We start from the raw sequence: 22,611 nt of genomic DNA, 5'->3' as shown, positions 1-22,611 counted from the left end.
TGTATGTGTTTGTGTGCACGTGTGTGTCCACGCATGCCCGCATTCACTCTTCTATTCCTGCACTTAACGCAGTCAGCAAACTGTGTATCTCCTGGGGGCAGGATATACTCAACAAGAGATATTTACTAAGTTCCGACCGTGCATCTGGCCCCATGCTGAATGCTGGCATTGAACAGTGAGCCAGACAGCCAGGTCCTTCTTGAGCTTGGAATCTCACAGTTGTCCAGCCAGCAGTAACACGTTGCCAGGAGAAGGATACGGAGGTGAGTGAGGAAGGGAAGGCACTTGCCCTCCAGTGGACTTAGAATTCTAGTTGGGGATACAAGCAGCAAACCAGTAAATATAGAACGTAATTGTCTGGTGGTGAAGAAGAGAGTCAGTGCGGAGAGTGGAGGCTGGCAGGTGCTGTTTTAGCTAAGGCGGTGGGAGAAAGCAACTTGTGTAGGACTCACACTCCTCAAACCCAGTGAGCTCTCTCTGGCTTCCTGGCTTATGCACACCTGGATCCCTGCCCTTGGGATGCTCTTCCCACTGCTCTTTGCTTGCCCCCTCCTTTCAGTCTTAGCTTGAATGCCTCTTCTTCCAGGAGGCCTTCCCTGATCCTCCTTTCTTGGCAGGGCCAGAGCAGTCCTGCTCTGTACCTCATAGTGCCCTGTGTCATGTGTTCTGGAAGCGTTGAGCAGGAAGTGCTGCCTTTGTTAACTATAAATGCACCAAAAAGCCTCTGCTGAGGCAGTGGTGATTGAACTTGGTTTTGAAGGCTGGGTAGGAGTTTGACAGAAAGAAATGTGCTGACAGCCTTCTACAGGGAAGCAGCAGCAAGCACAGGAATGGGGCATAGAGGCTGGAAAAGGAAAGTAAGCTTTTCTGAGCCTCTGCTAGAAGCCAGAGTCCTGTGCCAGACTTTGCATGTGCCTTATCTCATTTGGATCTCAGAATGTCTCTAGCAGGGGTGGGTCTGATGATGCCCCATTTTATGGATGGGGAGGTTCCTGCAGCTAATATTAACAATGGGGCTGACTGCAAACCTAAGGCCATTCGACTTTAAGGCCCCGGGCACCTGATAAATTCTACCCTCTACTGCTACCACCCAAATTTGCCCCAAATCTAAGAGAGCATCATACGAGGGGACGTTTTCAGTCCTTGCTTTAGTCTGCCTTACCTTGCCTGCAGGCAGCTTGCGGACAGCTGCTCCCGGGGCGGTTGCTCCCGGGGTGGTCTCTCTGAGGGCTGACGGTGGCCGATGGCCAGGCTGCCTGAGTCGTGGTGGCCAGAGCACCCACGAAGAGATGCCTGAGTCCAATGTGTGATGGGTTGCTCATTAGGGTCCTCTGAGACGCTGCTTCGTGGAGGTGCCCTCAGTTAAGAGCTTCCCCAGATCGCTTGGGGTTGGTCATTTCCCAGCTGGTGCTGAAGCTGCAGGTCCACGGACCTCAGTGGAGCAGGGAAGGATCAATTAACTGCCTGAGTTCAGTGCTGGTAAGAGGTAGGGCTGGGATTTGAACCCAGACCCTCAAACCCTGCATCCTTTATTTCTCCCATCATGCAGTGCTGCCTCTCACTCTGGGCATGCCTATTCCAGAAGTGGGTGATGATAATTCCTCTGGGCTCTGGGGTGGGCACTGGCTCTTAGCAAACCATTGTCAAGCAGGCCAAACCAACCAGCTGTGTCGTAACTGCTGTCATCTAGAGCCAGCTGGCATGGGAGCTGTTCCAAGGCTCTTCATGCCAGTTGTTCAGTCCCCACACAGCTTTCTGAGGTGGGTTCTGTGCTTATTCCCACCTTGCAGATGAGGAGACCCAGTGGCGTGGCAGGGCCCGCCCATCACCCAGTAGGGCCAAGTCGGAGGCTAGCCCCGGATTCTTCTGATCTGTCCAGTCTGCTGTACTTCCCCTCAGACCCTGCCAATGGCCATCAGTCTGTCACTCACTACCGACCTCATCAGTATTTTCCCCCGACATTTACCCACCAGCAACCGGATACTTCTTTTGTCACCCGGTGAGCTCACAGCGATTATTCACAGAGATCCGATGTTAAACCCCCTTTAGGTGCCGCGTAGACGTGGATATTTATCCTTACGCGTCTGGTTTGCTTCTCTTAGCTCTGCGTCTCCAAGGTGCTTCTGTGTTGTAGGGAGATTCATTGTTTGGAAGTGTGAATAATGACTTCCTACTTTATCTTTCTAACTCTGATGTTTATCCAGCAGCGCACACCTCTAGAACGGCTTGGTAATACCAAAAACTCCAAAAATTAAGGACCTGAGAGTTGGCTTCTCAGATTCCTTTCCAGAGCCCAGGCGGAATGGGATATCAGCCTAGTGTGGGGACATGATTTGGAGCCCATAATGGGCAAGGGTACAATCCCATCACCAGCAAAAATGTGGAGTCGTTAGCTTTCTCCAGAGGTTACCCATGTGTCAGCAGAGTAAGACTTTCATTCAGTTGTTTTTGTCTTACTATGTTTAAAATCACTGTTTCCCAAGTCTCAGCTTTGTTCAAATTCCCCAAATTTCTTTTCTTTCACTGTCTTCCTGGCTTTTGCCTTTTCCCTCAAATCTTCTGTGCTCTTTTACTCAAATGTTTTTATTTAGTTCAGTTCGCTTCTAAAAAGTATTATTTATTTGAGAAAGAAGCCTTAAAATAACTACCTGAAATGGAAACACCAGTGTTGTTTCGAGTATTGTGAGGTTGATAAAGCTACTATCATGGATTTAAGGGCGAGAAGCAAAGATTTCTCGAGCCCCAACTCTGTGCCAGTGACGGTTCTAAGCATTTTACACACTTTTCATCGTTTAATTTTCACCACGACACTGTGGAGGTCAGTCCTCTTCCTCCTCCCACTTTGCAGATGAGAAGCTGAGGTTTTGGGAAGGTTTATAAGCAGCGGCCTTTGCTGTGCTTCTGGTCGACGGCGGCTCCCTAGGGCGTGAAATCTTAGAGCGGCTGCCCCAGTTGAGGGGGTTCAAGGTTTGAGAACCGTGTGTGTGTGTTGATTAATACTCCTTTTCCGTTGAAGTGCCGAGAACACAGACTAATCTACATTTCTATTAATCTTCTGTCAGCGGCCATGACAGTTTTACTGGGAGAGGCTGATAAACATCAGTGTGTGGGGACGGGATTGGGCCCTAACATAAACACCCTTCTCAGGACGGCTGCAGAGAGCAAGGGCGCCCGGACTGGGAGCACTCCGGGGTGAGCGTGTGCGTGCAGGGATGCGCACGCTGCGGCGGTGGGCATCTCTCACAGGTGCATGTATTTGGAAGCCGTGGACACTGAGGGTGGGAAGGGGAAGTCTCCCCCATCCCCCCATCCCGTACTCTGCTGGGTCCTGGCCTTGGCTGCGCTCACTGAGGACAAAGCCCTGGGATGTGCTCTGGGGCTGCCGCGGCCATTCCATTCCTTTTCTGACGGACGGGGCACACTTCATAAGCTTCCAACCAACTTCCTGCAAGCAAATCAGAGGCCTTGATAAGAAAGTGGAATTCAGGGCAATTAAATGCAATCTGAGCCCGGAGAACGCGTTTTCTGAAGGCAGTTATACACCAGCTGCTTTCAATGGCATTCCATTCATTCATTCAGGGGCGACTTTTAGAAAACAGGCTTATTATTCTGGGGCTGCATTCAGAACAGAGCCTCAGCGCCACTGGGACTGGGCTGCTCTCTGGGCATGTGAATCGCTCAGCCTATTTATAAGCCTCCAATGGAAATCCGCTCGGAGAATGGCAGAAGCCTGCAGCGGCTCATCTTGGAAGGCTGGAGTGAAGGTTTGGAGGTGCGGCTTTGCGTTGCCTCCTGCTAGCCAGCAATCCTGAGACACTTCCCCACATCTCCCGAAACCCCACTTGCTTGATCTGCCTAAGAAATTGCAGCAAAATAGCCAGAGCATGAAATTTGCGATCCGAACCATGTTTAGCTCTACAGCTCAGTGGTGTGAGATATAGTCACGTTGTCTGTAAATGGGCTTGGATTCGAGAGGCTGAGGTGTTCAGAGCAGTGCCTGGTAATTGGAAGTTGTTCCGTGTGTGGGGACCGAATTTCTTCTTCTTCTGCATATTCTGTTAGTTGTCTTGTGCTTTTCAAAATATTTTGAGTGACAGGTATTTCTTGGGTTGGAGGCAGGTATGACGTCGTGGATAAAACATAGATGAAGGAAAATGTGGAACGTGCCACTGCCTCAGGGGACTCAGAGTCGGACGGACAAGGAGAATTTATTCTTTATATATATGTGTGTGTGTATATATATATGTATGCATATGTATTGATATATGCTCCATACATGTATATGTACATACATAACGTGACACATGTCTATGTGACATGTATATATGTGATTCTATGTACTTATGCACCTATGCACACACGCACACGCTCACACAGGGAAGAGTGCTGCCATAAAGGATAACAAATAAAACACTTCAAGAATCCAGGAGAGAAGAGAGTGATTGCACGGGTGTGCCTGTCAGAGAAAGAGGGCTAGGCAGAGCATTCGTACAGAATTTGAAGACTTAACAGATTAATATTCATGGTCTCATCTTGAGTGATTTATTTATTTATTTATTTATTTTTCTCCCTCGCACTAATCCTGTGATCCAGAACAGGAAAGGATCCTGGGTTCCCATTTTCTGGTGGCTAAACTGAGGCTCAGAGTACCTAAGGGACCTGTCCCATGTGACACAGATGGCTAGTGGCAGAGTTTTGGGATGATATCTGGTGACTCAAAACCGGGTCTGTTTCATCTAGGATCACGAGGTTGGCAGAATGGAATTCTTGGTAGAGTGGGGGTGGATGAGAAGGGGGTCGAATTAGTGGCACTGGCCACAGTTTTCCAGAGGTCACTGTGGGTATGATGTGATTTTAGGGGGACTATTTCCAGTTTAATCGTTGTGTGTTGTCCTGTGCATCGGAAACGTCAAGCCTGTGATTCTGTGATTATTTCTCAGAGCAGGTCTAAATCGAAGGTCAGGTCCATGCAGGGAGCAATTTGGAGTAACTAAGAGAAGGTGTAGGGTGCAGATCTAGCAGACTCTGTTGTGATGCTAAGGACTGCAGCTGGGAGTCACTGGTCTGGTCCTGTGGGCTGGTTCTTTGATGGAAAATGAGGACTGGAGAAAAACTGGTGACCCAGCCGGCAGACCCATGCAGGTGCTCTAGTGCTCAGATGATTTAAGGTAGGGGTCCCCGGAACGCTAACCGGCCCCTCTGGGTCTTTCTTCTCTTTGTAGATTGCCGACTTTGGGCTTTCCAACCTGTACCAGAAGGACAAGTTCTTGCAAACCTTTTGTGGGAGCCCACTCTACGCTTCTCCTGAGATTGTCAATGGGAGGCCTTACCGGGGGCCTGAGGTGAGCAAGTTGCTGGGGTGTATGGGGGTGTGGGCAGGGAAGGAAAGGTAGCAGGGACGGCAGGAACTGGATATAAGAAATACTTCAAACAAACAAAAAAAACAAGCAAGCGAAGAAAGTTTTTCCTCATATGATGATAAAAGCCACAATATAGATACCTGGGAGAAAATTTGAAAAATCTAGAGAATAAAGTTACCTGCAATTTCCCCTACAAGAGATCACCACTTAATATTTTTGCGACTTTTCTTTTATACCTTTTTCCAGTGTTGCTCTCCTACATTTCAAAAAATAATAGCAATTATTATATATACATGTATACATACGTGCGTGTGACCTTTTATTGACTTAAAATTATATCGTGACATATTTTGAATTTGTTATTATTAAAAACGTGGTTTTGGAGGACGATATAATCTTTTATTGTATGAATATACTTTAATTTAATCACTTCCCAAGATTTAGACCGATCGTTCTTAGTTTTTCCCTATTAGAACAAACCACAAAGCCAAGCAAAATAACCCCTAACTCTGCAACGAATATCATTTTGCATATACCTTTGACAGCATGTATCTTCAATTAAGGAAATACAGGTTTTTTTTTTTTAAGATTTATTCATTTATTTTAGAGAGAGCGAGCATGAGTGGGAGGGGCAAAGGGAGAGGGAGAGAAAGAATCCCAAGCTGACTCAGAGCTGAGTGCAGAGCCCCGTGCAGGATGTGACCCCACGACCCATGAGATCATGATCTGAGCCGGAGCCAAGAGGCCCAGCTCAACAGACTGCGAGGTTCCGCTAAGGAAATACAGTTTTAATCACACCTTCTAATGCATGAGAAACGCATTTCTTTATATGCCTAAAGCTCTCGGGCCACGGTACGAGATGTGTATGTGAAAACGCTATTTTGAAAATGGATGAGTTGCGAGTGATGACTCTGTTTGAAAGGACGGTTCTCTTTACAGAGAGAGGCCTCCCCTCCTTATCCTTTAAATGGCAGCAGCTCGGTAGGTTGAAATGTCTCCCTGCAAATATTTATCTGTTGGACAGTGTTGGAAGGCAGGGCCGGAGGGTGAAGAGGAGGATGCCAAGGGCAAGGGGCTCTACCAGTTGCAGTGAAGAGAAAGTCTTTCTAAAATAAGAATGTACGGGAGGAATATCGGATTCAATTTATAAAACTCTAGAAACTTGACACTGTCCATTCATCATAGGTAATGAATGTTTCTTTGATCTTCGATGATCTCTTTCTGGGATTCTAAGCTTGCGGCCTGTGGTCTGGCTAGCGAGCATGCTTTATCTGGCCACGTTAGTCTTTCTAAAAGAAAATGGACAAAACATTTAATAATTGGGAGATTTCGCATACAAGTCTGGTTTCTGACTTCCCGAAAGGATCTGGCAGTGCTGGGTCTACATTACTGTGGGGCAGCAGTTAGTCGAGGGGAAGCTGCCTCTCTCGGTGGGCGGGGGGGGTCCGTGCACTCCCACATTGTACCCCACATTCTCTCTTGCTTTGTTCATTCTGGTTGCAGGCCTGGCTCTTGTAAGCATTTGAGTTGGCAGCCCCTGATCCATTTGAAGAAGGTGCTGGAAGGCCCTGGTGCCTGGATTTGGAGTGAACAGCCCCGTGTCCCAGTCTGGCACCCACCCTGGCGACACAGAGGGCCTCTGGAGAAATCATTTAGCTCCCGTGTGCCTCAGATGGGTCTGTCAAATGGGGCCAAAAATAATCCAGGCCCTCCCTGTTTCATAACATCCTTCTGAGGATTTAAGGAGATTATCTTTTTAAGAAAGACTGGATTGGGACTCCCGGTCTCTGAGATGGGAAGGTCAGGCTCTGCCGCAGCCCACAGCTGCACCGCATATCAGTTGTCAGGCTTCGGAAGGGGGGAACCCATCTGCCACGTGCTAAATTCAGTTCCTGGGGTCGTTAAGGGTGGCTTCTCAGCTCCTGTGTGTCCCGTCTCTCTGCTCCAGGTGGACAGCTGGGCCCTGGGCGTGTTGCTTTACACTCTTGTTTACGGAACAATGCCCTTCGATGGTTTCGATCACAAAAACCTCATTCGGCAGATCAGCAGCGGAGAGTACCGGGAGCCCACGCAGCCGTCAGGTGCGTGCCCTGAGAGGGTCAGTGGTTGAGCGGGAGTGGTTGGCTTACCCGCTGTAGCTCACACTTTTTTGCTTCTGTTTTAACATTTGTAAGGAGTCTCCTGCTTTTCCTCTTCTTTTTTCTCTCCAGATTTTTGCCTTCTGGCAAAGCTGGCTTGCTAGGCTGCTTTGCCCAAACCTTCCCAAATGGAATTTCTAAAACAAATGTCCTCTACACCAGGCAAGCCGAGAGTCCTGTGCGCTTGCTGGGTGAACCTGGGCGAGTCTTTACCATGTAGATTCAATTTCTCCACTGTAAATTCACATTTTGGAAGAGAGATCACATGAAGTCCTTTCTAGTCCATGTGGTCATATAAACCACCGTCATTAGACCCAGTGCCATGAGGGGGACAACTGCTTTCTTTCACCACTGTGCCCTCAGCTGGGGCATGGCCCACGGGTGCTGTTTTATTATTCATTATTTATTGCTATAACAACTTGATCCCCCTCCTTTCCCACCTCCCTGAATCAATTTGGTGGCTTAGACAACAGCTAGGTACCCTAGCTCTCCGTTCCCTGGGTTGGCTAGAGCTCTTCTAGCCTTGCTTGGGTTGCTTCTACAGTGGCATTCAGATGGCGGCTGGGCTGGGTCTGACTGGGTGACAGTTGCTCAGTGCTCCTCCCCATGGGCTCCCTCTCCACGAGCTGCCTCTCCAGGCCCCTTTTTCCAGGAGGCATCCTCGACTTCTTTTGTGGCGGCTCAGGGTTCTAAGATGGAGGAAGAAGAAGCTTCCGGGCCTTCTGTGCTGGACAGGCAGATAATGTCACTTCTACCCAGCTCTATGGGTCAAAGCAACCAAGATTATAAGCTCCATCTCTTGCTAGGAGAGTGTGATGTGTGGCTGAAAAGTGTGTCCATCTGACCGTCTTTGGAAAGTAGTTAACACAGACCTTCCTATATAAACACGCAGCATGTGCGCGTGTGCACACACACACACACAGCCAATTTCTCACTCTTTGCAGTAGTTACATTCTACAAAGTTGCTATGAGCACGGAATGAGTGAATACCGAGGCCATATGGCTCCTAGAGCAAATACAGGGCCCGCTCTCTGGTCACAGTATTGGTGTCAACTGATCAGTACATAGCCTTGTTTTACATATATTTCTGTCCAGAGACACCTCATTTAAAATATCCTGTTGACTCCTTCACATCAGACTCACAGCCAGCAGTGCAATGGCTCATACCTGAACGAAACCCATCTAACACATGTGTTTTCTCCGTAAGGCCCATCATCACAGCCTTCTCGAACTCGGGAACCAGAGCTAGCACTTTGGGCCATTTTACACAGTGAAGTTGCCAACAAAAAGGACAAAAATGTGAAAAACATGGACTATACAGGCTGTGAAAATTACACCTGTTTACAGTATGAGAGTGGAAACAAAAAGGCAAGGTGGCGTTGTCTCCTTCGACCTTGGCTGGGAGCATACGTGCATGCTGGGGGTGACTCAGATTTTTTGCCACTTTGCAAATGGACATAAATGATTGGGAGAGTGCCCACACATTGATTTTGGGGCTATAAATACATTTTAGTGAGCAGGAGAATTTATAATACAGAATCCATGAATAATGAATTCATACGCATATAGATAGATAGGAAGGCAGTTAGATGTGTGTGTGTGTGTGTGTGGTTTTTTTTTTTTTTTGAGACATTTCAGGTAACCCACCTGGTACCAACACAGCTCCTGGCACATTGCAGGAATCTAGAAAATATTTACTGGATGACTAAAGGAGCATCCTGTTACTTTTCAGGGGCACAGCTCACCCCTGATCGCATTGCCTGACCCCTGCCAGCTACTCATTAGCCCACATAAATGGCTGAGGGGGAGGCGGTGCCTTCGCAGGATATAATTCACCTCCTGTTGGGGGAGCACGGTTTGATCTTAAAAGACAATTTATAAGCTGTGAGAGTCGGTTGGTTCCTGTGGCCTCCTCAACATCCCTTCGGGGCTTTCCCCTAGTTCTCTGGCAGCAAAAACGTGCACGTGGAATGTCTCAGCCAGGCTGTAAGCAGATAGCGGGTCTAGATGAGCTCTGTGAGCTGACGGCTCGGTGGGCTGCGGCTTATGTCAGAGAGGGAGAGGAGGTGAGCTCACTAGGCGTGGGTTTCAGGACCTGGCCAAGGCCCAGGGTCAGGCCAGCCTTGGGGATGGCCCCTCGCACTGCCCACATATGCCATCCTTCTCGTTTTCCCTCTTTGACAAAGAGCTTCGCTCTCACCGTCTCAGCCTAGATGTCCTTTTCATGCCCACACACTTTCCCCGTGACCTTGAGCACTGCGTGTTTATACGAGACTGCCTCACGGGACTATAGAAAAGCCAAGGTCATCTCCCCCTGTCTTCCCTTTTGGTAAAATGATATGCACTGAAGAAAAGGTTGGGCCCTGCTTGGGGTCGGGTCTGAAATCTGCTCCAGTTACCTGGCCTTCCTCACTTAATGAGGATCCGAGTTGACGGAGAGCTCGGTAGTTCTAGGACATTCCTTTGCATGGAAAAACATGTGAGTGTGACCATGCCCTAGCCTGTGGTTCCATGTCCCGATGATGCTTTCCGGGGACCATCTGGAAGACTTTGGCTCCTGCTCCCTAGGGTGGCAGGACCAGGTCTCCTGCCTGCGTGAGCATGTCACCCCACGCCAGCAGCGTCAGCCCCATCAAGGCCAAAGGCTCGCGTGATGCATCATTCTCTTTCTCTCCTGCCACAGATGCCCGAGGCCTCATTCGGTGGATGCTGATGGTGAACCCCGATCGCCGGGCCACCATCGAGGACATTGCCAACCACTGGTGGGTGAACTGGGGCTACAAGAGCAGCGTCTGTGACTGCGATGCGCTCCCCAACTCCGAGTCGCCGCTCTTGGCTCGCATCATCGACTGGCACCACCGTTCCACGGGGCTGCAGGCCGAGGCCGAGGCCAAGATCAAGGGCCTGGCCAAGCCCGGGGCCTCCGAGGTCATGCTGGAACGGCAGCGGTCCCTGAAAAAGTCCAAGAAAGAGAACGATTTTGGCCAGTCCGGCCAGGACTCGGTGCCCGAGAGCCCCTCCAAGCTGAGTTCCAAGAGGCCCAAAGGGATCCTGAAGAAACGGAGCAACAGCGAACACCGTTCCCACAGCACCGGCTTCATCGAGGGCGTCGTGGGCCCTGCCTTACCCTCTGCTTTCAAGATGGAGCCTGACTTGGGCCGGACCGCCGTGCCCCTCCCAAGCTCCCCCGAGGCGGAGGGGCCGGGCAAGCTCAGCCCCAAGCAGTCGGCTGCGATGCCCAAGAAGGGCATCTTGAAGAAGACCCAGCAGAGAGAGTCGGGTTACTACTCGTCGCCAGAGCGCAGTGAGTCTTCGGAGCTGTTGGACGGGAATGATGGGCTGGGCAGTGGCCTGCCTTCCCCCAGCCCCCCGGATCCTGCCAGGGGGACGTCCCATGGCCTCTCCTGCCGCAGGAAGGGCATCTTGAAACACAGCAGCAAGTACTCAGCAGGGACCACGGACCCGGCCCTCGTCAGCCCTGAGATGCCCACACTGGAATCCTTGCTGGAGCCCGGCATCCCCACCGAGGGCCTCTCCCGGAGCTACAGCCGGCCCTCCAGCGTCATCAGTGATGACAGCGTCCTGTCCAGTGACTCCTTTGACTTGCTCGATGTACAGGAGAATCGCCCTGCCCGCCAGCGTATCCGTAGCTGCGTCTCTGCTGAGAACTTCCTCCAGATCCAGGACTTTGAGGGGCTCCAGAACCGGCCCCGACCCCAGTACCTGAAGCGGTACCGGAACCGGCTGGGAGACAGCAGCTTCTCCCTCCTCATGGACATGGACGATGTGACTCAGGTCTACAAGAAAGCTCTGGAGATCTGCAGCAAGCTTAACTAGCTCCCCAGGGTGTGGGGCTGGGTGGTGGGTGGGTTTGGGGGAGCCGTGGGAGCGATGACTTGTGCTAGTGAGCTGGTTACCTCTTTGCTGGCTGCGACAATAGACTGAAGAAGGATCGGTGCCGTCTTGGTTGGCCCAGTTTGCAGCCTTGAGCCAGCACCTGAAAGGGAGAAGTGGGCTGTCTGCCAGTCCTGCCCACTGCCAGTCAGATTTTAGGTCCTAATTGGCATTTACTTTGTGGCACTTCCTAGAGGACCAGCTGTCCAGGCGAGGTGGTGTTGGCCAGCACTAAGAGGGAGGGGGGGAGGAAGCATATGGGAGAGGGAACATATAGCTAAAAGTTGTCCAAATACTCCTGGAGGAAGGGCAAGAGAGACTGGGGCCATCTGCCTGCAGTGAGCTCAGACCTTGCTTCTTCCCTCCTCACGTGAACAGGCTTGGTCTGACTACATGGGGTTGGCAAGTAGATTTCAGCCACCTGAACCTGAATCGGTGATCGATTGGTAGTGGCTGCTGGGTGTGCTGGTGCCAGTACCCTAGGCACAGGGGAAGGAGTGCTGTGATTGAATAGCAACGGCTGCCTTGGGAATGGGAAGGGGAGCAGTAACATCCATGCCATGTGGTTGCCGTCCCTGACATGGCTAAGCCCTGAAAGTGTTGGGTCGAGGCATCCTGTGGGATCTATGCTTGTCTTTCATGCCTCTAGTGGGTCCTTTGTTAATTTGCTACTCTACCTGGAATGAAAGACAGGGCCTTGGGCAGAGAGAGAATGCTCTGAACACCGCTAAGGTTTACGAGTCAGCCCGTGGGTGATTTTTAGGCTTCTTGTTGTCTCCCACTTCTTTCCCAATGTCTGCCTTGCTCTTTGGCACAACCTCCCAAGGGTGGACAGGGAGAAGGAGGATGATGTCAGAGATCAAAACTCTGGTGTGTAACAGAACTTGGGACCCTCTGAGGTCTTTGGGCAGATGAATGAAAATTGGTCCACACCAGCAAGAGGTCAATTTGTCGATTTCTTTAACATCTCATTATTAACTGGAATGCTGCCTCTTGGGTTCTCACCTGCATGAATTGGATGTGATGCTGTCCACAGTCTCCAAAGGAGTAACTGGCTCAACATTTACCCTGTTTACTACTAGCAAACGGTTTCCCCATCCACCAAGTGTAGAATCCGCAGAGGCGGGCGAGTTTGCTTCTAGGGAGTTAGTGTGTAGGTGGGATATTTGGATGAGGAAAAGAAAGGTAGGCATAAGGTGCTCCCCCTGTATCTAGGGATTCTGTCATGGGTTTGAAGTCCTAGACTTTGGGGGAAAAGAAAGTTCCACCCATTCAAATAAATAAGGTGTTGAAAGAGCAGAGTGGGTTGGGAGGAAGCATACAGAAGAGGGAACATTTCCCAAGAAACCATCCAGATGGTTCTGGAGGAGGCAGAAAAGAGGTATAGCAAGACTCTTATCATAAAAAGTAATATAACTAGATATTTAACATCTAGACACCCAGATTACAGGTGATAAGATGTCAGTCCGACAATGGGACATCTTCAGATACTGGGTTTGGAAGTAATGTCTCATAGGGGAATTTGAGATGACTTTAGATCCTACTGGCTATGCAAATGGGAAGGCTTGTTTCAAGATGGTCAGCCTCTACTAGCCACAGAGATATACAAGGAGGACTAGTCTTGGGGGGTATTTTTGGGAAAACCAACAGATAGTAGTTTATGGGGAGAATGCAGAAGAATTCACCGTAAGGCACTGAGAACATTCTTTGGAGTAAAACTGCCCTAAGAAGATGGCTCCATTTCTCCCCTTGCCACCAGCTCTGGGGTTGTGGCTTGTGCATGCCTTCAGGTCCACCTGGGTGGTGTGTTATGAGAAGCTTCTCTGGTTTCTTTCATTCAATTATACCTCCTTCCTGAGCTGCAGTATAGGTTCAAAGGGAAAAAAAAAATCTGTAGATAGCCAATTGTGTGTGTGGGAAGTGTGGGTGCATGGAGGGCATCCTGCAGCCTCTAAGCTTCCCATTCCTTGTCTCATTTTGTGTAATCTGTTCTGGACAGCCTGTATGGCCACACTGCTGGTCCCGCATGCATGGCAGCTGGCCTCATTGGTTGCTGTCAATATGCCTAAGGTATAACACCTACCTACTTGGTGAGACATTTTTTTCCTTTTGCTAAGTGATTGTGTCCATTTAGTATTTTCCATCCTTCTACAATGACACTATTAGGAAAATCATTCTACTTCTCCCCTTACCCCCGAACCACCCCCCCACATGCATGTTCTCTTTTGTCCATCAACCCAGACCGTGGATTGTGACAAAGACAGTCCTCCACTCAGAGGCAGAAGGTCTGAGTTGAGTCCTGGTGTGCTGCTAACTAGCTGGTGGCTTGAGACACCTGCAGTGTTTGGGCGGCTAAGTTTTCCCTTTAATGAGGACTGGAGGGATGGGGTAGCCCGTCTCTCAGGCCCCCTGCCTGCTTGTGACATTCTGCTAACATCTTCTGATTCTACATGCTGTGTTGACTCTGTCCTTTCAAGGAAAAACCTGGAATAGAAAAGCCCTGACATGTAGCTCCCTGCTTCCTGATTAAGTCCTATCATCCCTACCAGCCAATCCCCAAACAAGGAAGTTATGCGTGATTCATTTCCATGGAATTACAAGTGAGAGACACTTTTATGACCTGGTGGACCAAGCGGGAGATTGCATGTCAGCTCTCCTGGTCCTTTCCTGGCCTCTGTTGGCCTTTCCATGTCTTAGTTTACACATTTGCGAAAGGAGTAGAATTATACTTCTTTTTACAGGTAAATTTTAAGGCATGATCAGTTTTCAGGAAGTGCTTCAAGACCCTAGGCGAAATGAAAATGCTAAGTGCTCCCTGACTTTCCATCCCTGTTATAAGGTGCTGCTTCTTCAGATGGTGGGGAGTACTTTTCAGGGGGAAATTCAGGGGAGTGTCGCCCTGGCCTGCTGTCTTGAGTACAAATGTGAATGATCAACTGACTGCTTTTTGCCAAACTGGAAATGTTCTGTAGGGATTTACTGGCATGGTATCATTCCTAGAAGAAAAAAAAAAAAAAAAGAGAGAGAGAGAGAAACTTGACTGCACATTTTTTTTTTAATCTGTGTTGTGACTTTTATTTAATTTCTATTTTTTTTTTGTTTTGGTAATAAAAAGTTGACTTTTTTTATTTGAATTTGTCTTTTTTAATTTATTGGTCTGAAAGGCATTTCAAAGGTATTATAATAATATATTGGTGTAATTTAATTGGTGCAACATGCTTTATGGCTCCAGTCAAAATTGGTTTTTGTTCATTTGTTTGGTTTGAGCCCAGAACAGCCTACAGGGGGAAAAAAGCTGGATAACAACCCAAAGTGTTTGTATTTTCATTGGAAATTGACTTTTGTTTTGTTTTTCTTTTTTTTGTTTGTTTGTTTCCATTTTTATTTTTAAATTAAATAAATTGCAATCAACTGAACTGAACTGGGACCTTGCTTCTTTATTTGGTTGATTTCCTCTTACTTAATGAAGTAAGTGACAGAATGCGTATATGTAGCAGAAACCCACCCAAGCTAGTTTATACACAAAGGGGGAAATTTATTTGAAGTTTTTGGAAAAAGAAATGCAGCTAGCGGCGCAGCTGGAACCAGAACTGGAGAAGGCAGAGCCGAGAGAACTACAGGCCCTTTTTTCTGCTCCTCTTTGCACATTGGCTTTCCTCTCCTCCTCGTCTTGTAGCCTAGCTTTCTCCCTGATTTTATGACCCACCTTGGTTTACCCCACAGCTTCCAAATTTACACGTTCTCAGTTCTGGTTCCAAAAGAGATGATGGAATGGGTTCCTTCAAACTGGACTAGAGACAGCATGGAAGGTTAATATCCAGTCATGCTCTCTCCTCCTGGCTCAGCTCCCTCTGCCTGGCCTTTCTTCAACAACCCCCTCTGTTCTCAGGGCAGCAAGACTGCTAATCTGATTGCTCAGGGTCCAAGATCAATGGGCCGTATTTCCCAATGGGAAAAGCCACTGCTCTGCCTCTGATAAAATGACATCTGGAGTCCCATTTTACCATTATTCCTTGCACGAACAGACCCTCTGGGAAGCTCTTAGAGGAATGAATAATAGGGAAAGACTGGATCCCAGTCACAATAGCAAATGACATCAAACCCTACTGTAGTATCAAACAGAGTCATGCTCTATGCTGAATAGCAGTGTTTGGGGATCCGTGCAAGAAGTCTGACTTTGCAAAGAAATTGCAACTTATACCCCTTATCTGGTCTACTGGGAGAACATCTGATACATCTTGTCACATTTAGCTGGTAAAACCACAGGGCATCCAGTTAAGCAATAGATGATTTTTTAGTGTAAGTATGTTCCATGCAATATTTGGGTCATGCTTATACTAAAAAAAAAACAACGAAATTATTTATCTGAAATTCAGGTTTAACTGGGCTTCCTGTATTTTATCTGGCAACCCAATCTGATGGAGCTTATTTGGCTAAAATGGCCTCGTACCTGATAAGGTGGAGGGCTGGGGAATGGATGTTTCTGAGGCGGCCTGCCGAATTAGGACCTCTCTGTCCATGCCTCTGCAGCTGAGTTGCCATGGGAGGACTCTCAATTCCAACTTGGACTTGCTGATTGCTAATGAAGCAAAGTGCTTTGTGTCTCTGTGCCTCTGTTTTCTCGTCTGTCTGATGGGTACATGGATTGCTACCTTTATTGTAAAGAAGGAATGAGAGAACTTCTATGAAGATGCATTGAGTGTAAAACTCATTATGAATGGGAGTCCATAATCCTTTCGTTACAGAGCAACATCCACTGACATATAAAGATTAGGGAGGTAATAGGAGCAGCTGGATTGGCATGGCGAACCTGCTAACTGATAGGTTGGTGAGGTCAACGGAGGAAGACTGAGAGAACAGTATGTATGGAGCTGCTACAGGGTGCTCACTTTATCCTTATTTAGTGGTGAGTGGCAGACACCCAGCTCAGACCATGTTAAGTAACAAGACAAATTTACTGCTTCATGTAACTGTGAAGTCTAAAGGTCTGTCTCAGTCAGGCATAGCTAGATCCAGGCTTTAAGAGATGCCAAGGCCCTGTTTTGCACCCACTCTCCCTGGATTTGGGTTCCATTCTTAGGCATGCTCTCTCCACATGGCAGCAACAATGCTTCTGGTAGTAGCAGTGTTACAAGGTCTTTTTAGCATGTGATCCTGGATTCAGGGAGGGATGCTCACTATTCCAGCATTTACGTGCCAAGAAAGGAGTATGATTGGCTTTGATGGGGGTCACGTATCTTCTTCTTGCCTCATCGTAGGGGCCAGATGGAGAGATGCTCTGATTGGCCTGCCTGGATCATGTGCCCACCCTTCTGGCATACCTGAGTGACAGCGCCTTCAGAATTGCAGCAAGTCCGTGGAGGCGGCTCATCCAAAAGAAGGGAGGCAGAGCTAATGAAATAAAGTTACACGTTTTGGGTCTCAATTTCCTCACCCATAAAATAGCATTAAATAATCCCGGCTTTCAGGGGAGCCTCGTGGCTCAGTGGGTTAAAGCCTCTGCCTTTAGCTCAGGGTCCTGGGATTGAGGCCCACATCAGGCTCTCTGCTCAGCAGGGAGCCTGCTTCCTCCTCTCTCTCTTGCCTGCTTCTCTGCCTACTTGTGATCTCTCTCTCTGTTAAATAAATAAATAAAATCTTAAAAAAAAATCCCTGGTTTTCAGAGTTATTGTGAAAATTAAATAAAATAAAGTACCTAATACAGGGCTTGACACATAGAAAAATTTTCTTTCCTTTCCTTTTCTTTTTTTTCTTTTCTCTTCTCTTTTCTTTTCTTTTTTCAAGTAGAATTCATGCTCTGCAGCGGAATCAAACATGGGGCTTGAACTCATGATCCTGAGATTAAGGTCCGAGCTGAGATCAAGTGTCAGATGTTTGATGGACTGAGCCATCCAGGTGCTCTGACATTAGAGGATTTCTAATTTATACTGATAGTGTCAGGGAAGACAACAATATAAAACTATAGAAAGCAAATACATTCATTAAGAAGATTTTAGTTGTCAATTTATTGTAATAATATGAGAAGATCCAGCTGGAACTGGTTTAAACACTAAAAGGTTTTTATTAGCTCAAACACCTTGAATTTTAGAAATAAGGTAGATTTCATGGTTACTTAGATCTAGTGAGAAAATGGACAATAAACAAACTAATAACACCTCCCCGAAAATTACAGATTATAGTAAGTGATATGAAGGAAATGGATAGGGTACAGAGATAGAGAATCAAGGGAGAAGGTACCTCTTACAGCAAGAATAGTCAGGGTAGCCATCTCTGGAGAGGTGACATCTGGGCAGAGACTTGAAGAACTAGCTGTATGAAGAGTGAGTATTCCAGGCAAAGGGAACTGTATATGCAAAGGCTCTGGGGTCTTCAAAACAGAGCTTTATATGGTTAATTTGTGGGTCCATTGGCATAGGGCAACCACGGTTCGGGAAAGGTGGTATTTTGCTAAACATATGTGGCCAAGTTCTCATGTGGACTGGCTATGATCATTTAGGACTTCGTGTACCCTTAATTACAATGACCGCTTCCTTTGACAGGTGGTCCCCAGATGAGATACATGCCACGACGTGCAATTTTAAATAAGAATATGTTTCCACAGCAGAAATTCACTGACAATTTATTGAAATTTATGGAGAAGATGTTTTTAATCCACAGAATCGTGCGAAACTTGGGGTATGAAAGTGGAGTAGCTGTGGTGCTCTATGAAGACCAGAACATGCAGACTAAGGTTTTCATGTCACAAAACCTGCCCCAAGCTGTCACAACTATCTGGTTCCAGTGGGGGCTTGTGGGGAAAATGAGCCATCAATTTTTAAAATATTGTGCCAATTATTGTTCTAGTGATGAAAAATTTATGGTGTTCATCTCCACCTGACTGGGAAGATGCATTGTGTCTCGAACTGCTGGTTTCCCCATCCACTCCCCATGCTAGTTTTCATGTGTGTAGTAGTCTGGATAGGCTCTTTGTTAAAGTAACTAGCTTGCTAAAATAACAAGCCCTGAAATGGCAGTGGCTTAATGTGATAAATGATTATTTCTTACTATCACCAAGTCTAGCATGCATTGGGCAGCTCTCTTTGTTATGTCTTCTTGGCACAGGCCCTCAGGGATATGAGCTTCCTCTATCCCGTGGGTCTGCCATCTTGCGGTCCTCTGTTTCTAGCTGTGCAAATGAGGGATAGAGAGAGCACAAGCGAGCACCTTTCAAGGGTTGGACCTGAATGTGAGTATATCACGTGTACCCTCCTCCCACTGGCCACAACTCAATCCCCTGACACCAACCTGACTTCCTGGGAAGTCTTCAAGTCTGTAGGACTTAAGAAGTGGAAAATATAATGGAGTCAGATGGACACATCATAATGGCTCTGTCATAGCTTCTCTCTGCTTCCCACAGGGAAGGGCAGCATAATATCAACAGATATTACCTGGGCATTTACTGAGCTGCAGACAGTGGGCTTACCCCTTACCTGCGTCCTCTCTTCTAATGCTCCTTTCATGTTTTAATATTCTCTGATCTCCATTTTTACAGATGAAGAAACAGTGTTGGGAATGTGCAGTATCTTGCTGAAGTCACCCAACTATTAAATGTGGAGCTGGATTCAAACACAAGCCTGACAGACCAGCTTCTGAGCCCAAGCTCTTAACTGCTCCATTGTGCCCCTGGAATAATCCTTAAGTCAGACTCCTTGATCATAATCCCCATCTTGTCACCATCCTTGTCCATAGAAATGACATTTTCCTGCAGGAGCTGTGGACACCATCAGGGATGATGACATTTACCCAAGTCAATGCACTGTCCAAACAAATATGGTATCAGGTTCTAGAAGATTCAGTCTCGGTAGATAAAATTAATAGAGTTGGTTCAGGTTTCTTAAGTCTTCTAGAGTGGAATGGGATGGAGGAATGAGTCTTTCTCCACCCTGAGCACATGCTGTGGGGCATGTGGCTGGGTTTCTTCTGTCCAAAGCTGTGTACTTACACACACCTAACTGTGCTCTACACACTCTTTCCTGTGCTGATGGGTCTCAGGGGAGACCCACTTCTGGGTACTAAGAGTTCAAAGCATCGAGATCATAGCCAGTCTACTGCTCTGGAGCCATATGGAAAAACAGGACTGCAGCCTGGCTGTAGGGACCCGCCTGGCATCCAGCATTGCAACAACTTCCATCACAAAAACAGAACATTGCCATGTCTTTAAAGCCAAGAGCAGGGGGATGATACAGGCATGGCCTCAAATCCAATTTCCTGAGGAACACCTCACTGTCAGATGAAACCGAGGGTGGAGAAGAGCTCATTTTCGAGTCAGCTGGAGAAAAGGGGCTCCAAAAATATAGCTACCCTGAGAAAGTCCTTCAAATAGGAGTTCATGAATCACTGAAGCTGAGAAACATCTGATGTTTCTGGAGTATTCCAGAAGCTTCAGCCATCGGGCTTTGGCACCCAGACAGAAGAATGTGTGCAGAGCAGAAGGCCAGATGCAGACCTCTGAACCGGGCCTGCTGGTCAGCAACTAAGAGCCCATGCTTGTGGGTTCCATCCCTATGAGGTACAGATGGTTCCTGGCAGTAGAAGCTGCTGAGATGGCTTCTCATAAACATGTAAATCTGGGCACCATGGTGATAAAGGAAAGTCATGGATGCTTGGGAAACATTGACTCCCCATTTCAGAGAAGCAACTCATAAGCACATGCTCAGATCCTTTTGGGATCTGGAATCATGGGATGATGCCGCCCATGGGGTTAAGTTGGAGCTAATGAGAGAGCATCTGGAAATGTGCTTCTATGTCCAGTGCACCAGTGCAAAGGGAGTGTGGGGGAAATTCATCCTGGTTCTTCACATTTCCACTGGAAGTGATAACATGGTGTGGGGCTCAGGTCTCATGAGACTGAGCAAGTCACACAGACGTATCCCGCCATTGCAGAGGGACAGGAAATGCAATCCTTTGAAGAGGGACAGGGCAATGCAGTCCAAATCTGGGACAGTGGAAATGCCAGGTAACCAGCACAATAGGCGACCATCTCTTTCCTGAGAGATCATTTTAGACGGAGAAAAAACCTCACTTTCTATCCTGGCGTTTACTGTATTTCGCACGCCTTTTCCTTCTTTCTTCATCACTACAACTTAGAGGTCTAGGGGTTATGATTCCATTATCCATATAATTATGAAAAAGGTGTCTTTTTAAAAATAAACCTTATTGAGGCACAATTTACATACAATAAAATATACATGAGTTTGGTTTTGGGGAGTTTGTGCCTGTGACCACCACCACAGTGAAGATCTAGGACATTTTGACCATCCAAGAGTCTTTCTAGTGCTTCTTCCCAGTTTGTCCACCCTCCGCAGCTTTGGTCTCGGGTCAACTAGAAGCCTGCCTTCTGACACGATTTCATACAAATGAAAGCATATGGCATGTACTCCTTTGTGTCTAGCTTCTTTCATCCAGCACAGTACTTTTGAGATCCATCCGTGTGGTTACAAGTAGCTGTCGTTCATTCTTTTTTATGGCTATGTGCTGTTCCATTGTATGAACACACTACAACTTGATATTAAAAGAAGGTTTCTCTCAACATCTGTATGAAAATCCTTATGTGCAGATATGTTAGCATTTTCTTGAGTAAACACCTAGGAGTGGAACTGCTGGGTTATATTCTACATGGATGTTAACTTTAAAAGAATCAGAGAGTTTCCCATAGTGTTTGTACCATTTGACATTATCACCAAACACATACAGGGGAGAGTTCCATTTGTTCCCCATCCATTCCGACACTAGACGGTGTCAGCCTTTTAAATTTTTGTCATTTTAGTGAGTTTGTAGTATCTCTTTATAGTTTTAATGTGAATTTCCCTGATGGCTGATGATAGTGAATATCTTTTCATGTGTTTTTGGGCTGAATATCTTCTTTTTGTGAAGTGTCTCCCCAATATTTTGTCCACCATTTTAGAAATTGGTTTGATCATCTTAGTTATTTTTTTTTAAAGATTTTATTTATTTATTTGACAGACAGAGATCACAAGTAGGCAGAGAAGCAGGCAGAGAGGGAGGAGGAAGCAGGCTTCGGAGTAGAGAGCCTGATGCGGGGCTGGATCCCAGGATTCTGGGATCATGACCTGAGCCTAAGGCAGAGGCTTTAACCCCCTGAGCAACCCAGGCACTCCTGATCATCTTTGTATGATTCATATCATGTTATTCACACAATCAATTGGATTGACCTTCTTCATATCATATTATCTCACACTGTGAGAGTTCTTCATATATATTAGACAGAGGCTTTTGTGAGACATATATTTGCAAATTTTTTTTCCTATTCTGTGGGGTTTGTCTTTTTATTTCTTGACAGAATGATTTGAAAAGCACACAATTTAAGTCTTGACAAAGTCCATTTCATCAAATACTTAACGGTTTGTGCTTTTCATGGCCTAAGAAATTTTTGCCTATACTCATGTTGTACTGATTTCCTCCGTTTTCTTCTAATAGCTTTACATTTAATTTTTTACATTTAGGTGTATGATCCATTTTGAAGTAATTTTTGTTTGCCATGTGGGAAAAAAGTTGAGTTTCTTTTTTTTTATTTTTTTAACATACAGATCTTTAGTTGTTGGAGCGCAGTTTGTTGAGAAGACTATACATTATTACCATTTTGGTTTTAAATGACCTTAAGATGATCTTTTAAATAAATAAGAGAAAAATTGAATTATCTTAAAAGTTGAAAACCAGGGAGGCCTGGGTGTCTCAGTTGGTTTAGCATCCACCTTCTGCTCAAGTCATGATCCCTGGAATCAAACCCCAAATTGGGCTCCTTGCTCAGTGGGGAGCTTTCTTCTCCCTCTGCCTACCTCTCCCTCTACTTGTGCTCTTTCTTTCTCATAAATAAATAAATAAAACCTTTTTAAAAATCCACTTTTCTTTAAAAAAAATTGAAAACCAGATAATATTTTTCATATTTATGCATAACTGTATGTTTGCTGTGTTTTCAGTCCTCTGTGCTCTAAGCTGCCCTTCAGTGTCATTCTTCTACTTCATAGAGAACTTTCATTAACTTTTTCTTGTAGTAAAGGTCAGCTGGTGACAACCTCTCTCAGCTTTTGTTTGTTTGAAATAAAAAAATTTGTTTTGACTTCATTTTGGAAAGATATTTTCTCTGGTTATAACACCTTAGGTGATAACTTTTATTTCTCTTGTTCCTCGAAGTTACCACTCGACTATGTTCTGGTTTGGGT

At 46.7% G+C, this 22,611-nt stretch overlaps 1 protein-coding gene across 1 annotated transcript in view; it reads left to right on the top strand.

The window, feature by feature from the left end:
- NUAK1 (NUAK family kinase 1) overlaps positions 1-14,411 on the top strand; it is a 69,515-nt gene extending 55,104 nt beyond the window's left edge. Inside the window, exons 5-7 of the mRNA XM_032836493.1 lie at positions 5,223-5,342; positions 7,309-7,441; positions 10,182-14,411. Coding sequence (XP_032692384.1) covers positions 5,223-5,342; positions 7,309-7,441; positions 10,182-11,335 — 1,407 coding nt within the window. The 3' untranslated portion in view covers positions 11,336-14,411. The remainder of the gene's footprint in view (positions 1-5,222; positions 5,343-7,308; positions 7,442-10,181) is intronic.
- Positions 14,412-22,611: the final 8,200 nt, after the last annotated feature.

Source organism: Lontra canadensis, unplaced genomic scaffold (assembly GCF_010015895.1).
Source record: "Lontra canadensis isolate GAN:19392208 unplaced genomic scaffold, GSC_riverotter_1.0 scaffold93, whole genome shotgun sequence".
Taxonomy (NCBI): domain Eukaryota; kingdom Metazoa; phylum Chordata; class Mammalia; order Carnivora; family Mustelidae; genus Lontra; species Lontra canadensis.
Note: the sequence above shows the minus strand (reverse complement) of the source record. Positions and strands in the feature narration are given on the sequence as shown.